This window comes from Heterocephalus glaber, unplaced genomic scaffold (genome assembly GCF_053883595.1).
Source record: "Heterocephalus glaber isolate CG9 unplaced genomic scaffold, H.glaber_assembly_v1.0 deba00001060, whole genome shotgun sequence".
Lineage (NCBI taxonomy): Eukaryota > Metazoa > Chordata > Mammalia > Rodentia > Bathyergidae > Heterocephalus > Heterocephalus glaber.
Genome location: NW_028258185.1, coordinates 2110331 through 2119293, shown reverse-complemented (window position 1 = coordinate 2119293; position 8963 = coordinate 2110331). Strand labels below are relative to the sequence as shown.

The 8963-nt window shown below is 46.6% G+C and overlaps 1 protein-coding gene across 1 annotated transcript; it reads right to left on the bottom strand.

Annotated features, from left to right (window-relative positions):
• Positions 1-2307: 2307 nt before the first annotated feature.
• Positions 2308-8026, bottom strand: Krt5 (keratin 5). Its single transcript, XM_004872689.4, has 9 exons — positions 7368-8026; positions 6543-6757; positions 5730-5790; positions 5534-5629; positions 5231-5395; positions 4727-4852; positions 4236-4456; positions 3409-3443; positions 2308-2968 (listed from the first exon to the last, which is right to left on the bottom strand). Exons 1-9 carry the CDS (start codon positions 7911-7913, stop codon positions 2682-2684), a joined length of 1752 nt encoding a protein of 583 aa, XP_004872746.1. The 5' UTR covers positions 7914-8026; the 3' UTR covers positions 2308-2681.
• Between the last annotated feature and the right edge of the window lie 937 nt (positions 8027-8963).

Sequence of the window (8963 nt, the reverse complement as noted above, 5' to 3'; positions counted from 1 at the left end):
TTGTTGTACTGACCTAAGTCAGAAGTTTCAATAATTACCTTTTAGGGACAAAAGTATGGGATTGCAACTCTTCTAAATGTGGCCCTGTGTCCTGTGTCTCAGTCCAGATCTATCAGTGCATCTCATATTCAATTGTGTTTCTCAATTCTAGGATAAACCAGGACTGATGTTAAACTCAGGACTGATGTGACTATTGGCTGTGTCTCTCAAGCATGCCCTCTTCCTCATTTTATGGAGAGTTCAGGGAAAAAAATGACATCTTGTACAATATATGATACCATCAGGTGGTGTCTCACATGGAAGAAGAGCAGCTACTATTAACATGCTAACTATAATCCTAGTCAGATGACTTACTAGAACTCTAGGAAATGCTTTGTAGCACTGCTTCCTTTGTCTTTGTTGCCAATCCCTGTTCTGCTTAAAGTTAATTAAGCTTGAAGGGGAAACATAATGGCACCAACCAAGGAATTAACTCAGGTATTCTCACCATGAGGCCTTTCACCTTGATGAAGGCTTTCTACAAGATGACATTTATAAATATGAGTAGGAGAAATACTCTATTACCAAAGCATTGCCAGAAACCAGGAAGAAAGGGGAGAGAGGGAGAGAGAGAGAGAGAGAGAGAGAGAGAGAGAGAGAGAGAGAGAGAGAGAGAGAGAGAGAGAATCAGAAACAAAAAATGGAAACAGAAGTCTACATCTACAATTTGATGCAATTGGAAATCCAAAGCATTCTAAAAGAATATATACATCAAAAGATAAGAGGCAGGGCGCGGGATTTAGCTCAGTGGTTTCGCCACCTGCTGCTCAAGCACAAGGAACCGAGTTCGATCCCTGGTACCAAAAAAAAAAAAAAACAAAAGAAAAAGATAAGAGACATACAGGTTGATTTGGGGCCTTTACCACATAGTTCTGGATTTACATTAACATCCACCGAAATACACTAATTGACAAACCTTCATGGTCTTAGTCCATACTGAAGCTCAAGTTACACTTACACTTGGGAATCCCAGTAAATTTAAATAAGATGCTCCTGTTATCTCAAAGATGTTACTGAATACGAAATAGATAACAAATGAGTCTACTTCACCTTACTTAACTATTGACTTGCCTAAACACCCCATGATCATCTCCTCCCCTGCAATACCCATTGTGAGCATAGACAGTCTCAGCCAATGAGTAATAAATTTAATTAAAATTTAATTAAATCCTTGGCACCTACAAATTGGCTTAATAAATTGGTTTCCACAGACCTCCCTCAATTAAAGTTGTTAATATACTCCAATGTAAATTGAAACAGGACTTTCAAGGGATGAACCCCATTGTACAGGATCTACTTAGAGGGTTGATTATATCCCACTGTTTACTCAACAACCCAATGTGGCCTATTTTGAAACTCAGAAAGAATGCATGGTGACTCATGCTGGATCACCACAACTTTAATGCCATGATCACATCTACTCCCAAGGCTTCATGCCCAATAGTACAGAAATCTCTGACTTATCCAATTCATACCTGGAAAATAGTTTCCTCTTATAGATTTGCTAATAATATTCTGTCCAGTGCTCATTTAAACAGCCTTCACTTCTGCAGGGGCACAACTTGCCTTTCCCAGACAGCCACAGAGCATCTTAACAGCCTAGACATTGTGCACTGTCTTTGGTCTTATCTGCACCTGACTCTCCAGGAGCACAGACATGATTTACATGGATAAGCCTTCCCCAAAAGAGATTCATTATTTATATATATATATATATTTATATATATATATATATATATATATATATATGCCATTGTTGCACACATAGTATACTGACCTACCACCTCCTTAAACTCCTGAAATTATGTGGTAAACTGGGGATTGCTGCGTCACTGACAGTGTCAAAAAATAGCTATTAACCCTCTCGATGTCTACTATAGAACCCCAATATCTTTTAGGCCTTTTGAGTTATAAAATCAACATATTCTTCATTGACCAATATTATTTTATCCTATTTATGCTGTTACATACAAATTGGTCCATGATAAATGGGTCCCCTTCAACAAAAGGCTGCAAAATCTGTCCACAATGTGAAGTAATGGACACTCTTATTTGTGCACTGTAGAGATTCCTTCATACCAGAGGCTTCACCAACCTCCTCTCACACGTGCTCAAGTCCCTGAACCACTCCTGAAGGCCACTTGCCCTCCAAAGTTTTCCCACACTCTCTGTGAGTCATCAAAGGAACCAATCTCCTATGGACAGATTGATTCTCATGAGGTCTCTAGGTTGATGGTAGATCTAGAAAAAACAATTCTGCATCAAGGCTTATATTATAAAAGCATTTTATTGAACACACTTTGGAGGTAGTCAGAACCAGGACAAGATTGGGGTGGGCACTGGGGTTCAAAGACTGGTTTTGAAGGTTTAGAGACTGGAAAACTTTGGGTTCCTGTACCATGAAGGGCCATACTATGGAGACCAAAAGTCTGATTTGAAGCAGAAGATAGAATTGTGACGTGGGGGATAAGAAAATAGGAATTGCATTCTCCCAGGAACCAAAGAATGTGGTTCTGCAGTAGGCTCTTTCTAGACTACTCTCCAGAAAAAGAGAAAACTTGGCTTGGGAGACTGCCTAGAAGAGGCAACTCCGTGGGCCAGGTGGCTGCCCTCAGGGGACAGCTATTCACAGCAGGCTCTTCTTAGCTCTTGAAGGTCCTCCGGGAGGAAGAGGTGGTGGAGACAAACTTGACGCTGGAGCCGCTGCCCCCGCCACTGCCAAAGCCCACCCCTATCCCCTTGCCACTGCTTGCACTGAAGCCAGGGCCTCCCACATTAAGCCCACCGCTGAGGCCGACACCCCCGCTACTGCTGGAGTAGTAGCTACTGCTGCCACCTCCACCAAGACCACTGCCAAGGCCTCCAGGGAGGCTGCCACCAAAGCCACTGCCACTGCCATAGCCAGTTGACATGCTGTTTGTGACGACCGCTGCGGGGAAAGGAGAAGTGGTGTGACTAGTTGTCAGACTGACCCTACATGGCCAGCTTATACTTGATTCTGCCGGGGAGTGCACTACACCTGGGCTCTTTTATGGAGGTACAGAGGGGGCCCAGAAAAACTGTCATTTACTGAAGGTCCCTGACAGAAAGCTGGAGGACATACGAGGGAAGAGATGGTGCTGGATATACATGTGGTACAGGGTCCAACATGTATGCAATACATAGCCTACCCTTTAAGAGATAAGCATGAGTTACATTTCTTCATGTCTCATTCTGTGTTCTGTCCCCTCCGCCACTGAATTCTCACTAAGTGCATTAAGTAATATATTGAAGTGTGGCTAGTCAGGAGTCTAAAAACAGCAGGATTCTGAGCTGGCTTCAAATATCCCACATTATCATCATTGTGAATGTCTGTCCAAAGTTACTTACAGATGTTGACTGGTCCAACTCCTTCTCCACTCAGTCTGAAAGAGAAAAAATATTGAAATGAGAAATTTTTTTAACTTCCTAAAAAAGAGCATTAGTATATATGGTTAATTTATTTTAGATTAGATTAGATCTCATCCCAAAGCCAGGAGTTTGCATGTCCAGAAAACTACTCCAGGGAGAAGAAGAGGGAGCACTCTGGAGGGACTTTCCTATGAAGAGGCCCTGATTTAGGGATGGGTAGTCAAAGGCAGAAAATAATTCACATTCTCTCCCATCCATTTTATAGGAAGCATAAGAGGTTGTGGGAAATATAAATATGTATGAAGCAATGTTTGTCTCTAGGAACTTACATTCTGTGAAAGAATTTGGCCCCCACAGGAATTCCTTAGAGAGAAACTAGGCAAATGGCAGTATCAGAAGATTGAAGAAAATACAGTAGTTTGAGAATCCAACATCAGGTGAATTCATTGAAAGAATCATCAAAACCTTCCTGAAAGAAGAGGCTCTTGAAGAATCAGGAGGACAAGGGTGAATATGGGTGTGGATAGTGAGGTCTGGAAAAGAACATGAGAGAACGAAGAAAGGAGACAAAGTTCAGCTCACTTGTTGTGTTGCTTAGTTGTCTGGAGAAAAGGCAGCGCCTGAAAACATTGATGGTGAGGAATAAGCCAGAAAAGTGAATGGAGGCCTACAGCATACCCATGTGTCAATAGAAATCGACACAGGGTGGCTAATTATCATGCACAGACAGCAGTGTTACACCCTGTAGTGAAGCAGCTCCACATTATCAATTGAGAAGCCATCCTGGGCCTACAATGTCAGCTCACCTGCACTCCTCGCCCTCCAGCAGCTTGCGATAGGTGGCGATCTCCACGTCCAGGGCCAGCTTGGTATTCATGAGCTCCTGGTACTCACGCAGCAGCCTGGCCATGTCCTGCTTGGCCTTCTGCAGGGCATCCTCCAGCTCTGCCAGTTTGTTCCTGGCATCCTTGAGGGCCAGCTCCCCACGCTGCTCAGCATCAGCGATGGCAGCCTGCAGGTTGGCGCACTGCAGAAGGAAAGAAAGAGTGGAGACAGTGTAGTAGCTGAACAGGGCCTCGGGTGTTTCTTTCTGAGATTCTGGTCAGGAAAGCCAAACTCTCCAGAGCTCCAAAGAGAACCCAGTGTATCTGTCCTGGTCATAATGGTGGTGGAATATCACAACATCTCTCTCTTTCTCCCTCCACCTCCCCACTCTGAAACATACAAAAGTAAAACAAGCTAGATCTGCCATTCAGAACTCAGGCCCCTTCCTCATCCTCTTTCAACCTCATCCTACCTGCTTTTTGACATTGTCGATCTCGGCTCTTAGCCTCTGGATCATGCGATTCATCTCAGAGATCTCATGCTTGGTGTTGCGGAGGTCATCACCATGTCGGCCAGCTGTCTGCTGCAGCTCCTCATACTGATGACACCAGAAAAGAAGAAAGATCCAGTTTATATAAGGGTGAAGAACACTTCTCCCAAGTTCACAGGCAAGAGCTACCAAGAGGTGGCAAATGGTAGAGTTATTTGGGGCCTAGGACTGATTCAACCTTTTCAAGGTGGAGCTGGTCTTTGATAATTTCCTAATTAGTGTCTTTGCTTTCCAAGAGGCACTGATGTGAAATTCTTGTTCATGGTTTTTAGTTTCTATGGAAAATGTATACATGCTTATTCCGATAACTCATCCCAGGTGGTCTCAGCCAGTCTCAGGAGCCCCATCCTTTCAAGTATTGCCATGGCCTGGAATCTTAGACATAGGTCCGTCCCCTCACTGAGGGGACATTTCCAGAGCACCTACCTTGGTCTGATACCAGGACTCAGCTTCAGTTCGGCTTCGGTTGGCGATGTCCTCATACTGGGCCTTGACCTCAGCGATGATGCTGTCCAGGTCCAGATTGCGGTTGTTGTCCATGGACAGCACCACAGAGGTGTCAGAGACATGTGTCTGCATCTGGGACAGCTCCTGCAGGAAGACTTGAAGTCAGGCATCTGATTTTATGTTATTTAACATCAGTTCCATTTGAGTCTTCCATTTATTGTGGGTTGTCACCTCAAGAAAAAAAATAACTAGCTGCATGAAAACCTTAGGTAAGTTTCTCACCGCATCAAAGAACATCTTCATGAAGTTGATCTCATCCATCAGTGCATCCACCTTGGCCTCTAGCTCCACCTTGTTCATGTAGGCAGCATCTACATCCTGGAGATACAGGGGTGGTTGGCACCAAACAATGATTTAAATGACTCCACCCTCAGGACAGCATAGCCTCAGAATACAGTTTTCCTGCACCCACACATACCTTCTTCAGCATCACAAACTCATTCTCAGCGGTGGTACGCTTATTGATTTCATCTTCATACCTGGTCGTGACAGGGACAGGAAGTGTTCATCAGAAGACAAAGGACAGTTAAGGGATCTTTATTGACCAAGTTCATTGAGCTTGCTGTCATACTGGGAAGGGGCTTCTCACATCTCTTAAGTATAGAGGGAGAAAATGGGTAATGTGGGCCCTGGGCAAGGTTCTCACCCACTATGGTGCCTTCTCTGTAACTGCCTACCACATACTCATTTTATTGTCACCATAATTCAGATCCTTCAAGATGTTTCTGTAGCAAAGCTGTGCTGTTTCTCCCTAGCTCCATATCTAGCCAATTTCTCTAGTGTTTTTCTCAGCTTTGGAGCCTATTTAGAAAAGAAACAAAACCAAAAGCTAGCAGTCCACTAGCTAGTTCACGTGACTGAAAAAATTTCTAGAACCACCAAGCTGCGTTATATCATCAGTTCCTGCTTTGAGGGGAAGCCAGCAAAAACTCATGCTATGTATATTAAGTGCACTGGGGAGGAAAGTGCCAGAGAGCAAGGATTACATGATGGCACATTTCATTGAGATGGTACCGACAATGCAGGCTTGGCTGTTAGCTAAGTGGCTTACAGAGGAGCTATGTGCTACAACTTTCTAAACATGGAGCTAGATTTTTTAAAAATACTACAGATATCCGGAGAAGTTATACTTCTAGCCCATGGGGAAACCATAAGTAACAGTCTGGTTAGGAAGTTTATCTGCTACAAAGAAGATGTCAGTTTCCCTGTCTCCACCTGCCCCTCAACTCACTTATTCTTGAAGTCCTCTACCAGGTCCTGCATGTTCCTCAGCTCTGAATCCAGGCGGCCTCTCTCCCCAAGAATGGAGTCCAGCTGCCTCCTGAGGTTGTTGATGTACTGCTCAAACAAAGGATCCAGGCTCTGCTTGACTGTCCTCGTGCCCTGCTCCTGAAGCAGGGTCCACTTGGTGTCCAGGACCTTGTTCTGCTGTTCTAGGAACCGCACCTGGACAAGAGCACAGTGTGAAGACAAAGAAGTTAGGACTTCATGTTTCAATGATCAGTTTGTCATTGTGTCTCCCATCTCATGCTGCTCCTACACACACACACACACACACACACGCACACACACACACACACGCTTTCCTGTGTGCAGTGCCTTCCTGAACCCTGAAGGGGAGATCCAGAGTGAGGCATCCAACCTCAGTCTTCTTGGGGAGACAGGACCCTCATCCAGGGCACAGCCAGACCAAGAATGACCACCTGAACCATGACCCACTACAGTGGGGCCTGTGAGTGATCTCCAGCTGCCCTCTGATAAATATATCTGTCTTCCCATGCAATCCACCCGGTTACATGGCGCACAGAGCTTACCTGTCTGTCCACCAAGAACCAAGGAGCCCTTACAAGGAAACCTCTGAATGGGAAAAAATAAGACCCTGGCTTCCAAGCTGCCAGTCTAAGTGAGAAAGAAGGCCCCTAATGCTGCACACAGAAATAAATGGAAACAGCTCCAAACATGAAAGTGGCACAGCCTGAAAAGCCTTCTCTCTTCCCTCTGTTTTCAGCATCTACTCCAGACTCCCAGTGGATTTTTACAAAGGATCACATCTCACCTTGTCGATGAAGGAGGCGAACTTGTTGTTGAGGGTCTTGATCTGCTCGCGCTCCTCAGTCCTCACCCGCTGAATGGTGGGGTCGATTTGCAGGTTCAGAGGAGTGAGGAGACTCTGGTTGACTGTGACCTCTTGGATGCCTCCAGGGGGGCACACGGGGAAGCCAGCGCCCCCATAGCCACCTCCAAAGCCAGTTCCGCCACCGAGCCCAAAACCACCAATAGCTCCACCGCCAAAAGCATATCCACTGCCGGCTCCACTTCCAAAGCCGAAACCGCTTCCAGCACCGGGACCAAATCTGTTCCTGAGGCCGAAGCCGCTAGCACTCATGGAGATCCGTTTGGTGCCCCCCAAATTGTACAGGCTCCGGCTGCCATAGCCACCCGCTCCACAAACACCCCCAAGGCTGACCCTGCCACCACCGCCACCCCCAGACCGGGACACGGAGCTGAAACTGGTGCGAGAGACAGACGGGGTGATGGCAGAAGCTGCGCTGAAGGAGCGGCTGCCCCCGCTGCGGAAGGACACGCTGGACTGGCGAGACATGGTGGCTGTTCCTGGTGGAGCAAGAATGCAGGGCGCTGGTGGGCTGGAAGGTGCTGGAGAGAACAGAGCTCAGCAGGACGCGGCGGGTGGCTCTGTTACCCTGGAATGGCAATCCCCCTTTTATCCCCTCAGAAGTGGGCTGGGCAGGAGAGCTGTAGGGCTGTGAATGATTAAGTGGGCTGGGCATGCCTGGGGGGCAGCTGTGAGCTCATCTTCACACCTGCACAGTGCGCAGGTGCAAATGCTTTCTTCCTGGCAGGCTCTGCTCAGTTAGAAATAACCTTGCCTTGCAGCACTGATCCCTTGGCAGCACCTCAGCGACATTGCCAGTGAGTCTCTCTTCACCATGGGATCTGGGGGGCTGTGAGCAGCCCAAGAAGATGCCAGAAAATAAGGGACATTTGCCCATGGCTGCTGTCCTAGGGATTCTTGCAGGACCAGGGACAATGTCACTATCCCTGTATGGTATCTGCTGCCCTGCCAGCTTAGGAGACACTGCTCCATCAGTTGGGGACAAAGCAAGTCCCCACTGGCTTCTCATATTTTGCTAGGCAGGAGGTTCCCGCAGGGACTTCAGCTCTTAGAAAGTTAATCTGTGACCTTATGCCTTCAGTATGAGCCAGAGGGAAAAATGGAGTCTGTTCCTTTCAAGCGCTAGTTCTTTCTTAGAGGAAGCACATTATCTTTGAGCCCATTGGGTAGATTTGCCTGCAAGGTTCAGGCCAGAAGTCTCCTTGAATTGCTATGCTCCAGAAACAGAAAATGTATGGCTTCTCGGCCTGCTATAAACCACTTTGCCCTCTTTGCAGGCAATCCAGTGCCTCCACAGCTCTTCCTAACTCTGAATTCTGTGTGCCATTGACCTTTTCCTTGCTCTTTGGCCTGGACAGGACCCTGCAGGGGCTTAGCAGCCCCAGGGACCCTGTGTAGTTCCTTACAAAACATCTTGGTGCTGGGCTGGCAGTCAGTCTTTCTTCAGGGGGAGCTGTTCTGCTGGCTCCCCCACCCCCTGGTGTGTTCCAGCCAGCTCTCAGTTATTCCACCAGGGAA

What these genes read in the sequence shown, in the direction of transcription:
- Krt5 (XM_004872689.4), bottom strand. Translation starts at nt 7,913, where the DNA reads ATGTCTCGCCAGTCCAGCGTGTCCTTCCGCAGCGGGGGCAGCCGCTCC. An exon ending in AGTTTGTGATGCTGAAGAAG is followed by an intron (nt 5,630 to 5,729) that starts GTATGTGTGGGT and finishes CTGTATCTCCAG; the next exon opens with GATGTAGATGCTGCCTACAT. An exon ending in CTGGAGGGCGAGGAGTGCAG is followed by an intron (nt 3,444 to 4,235) that starts GTGAGCTGACAT and finishes TTTCTCTTTCAG; the next exon opens with ACTGAGTGGAGAAGGAGTTG.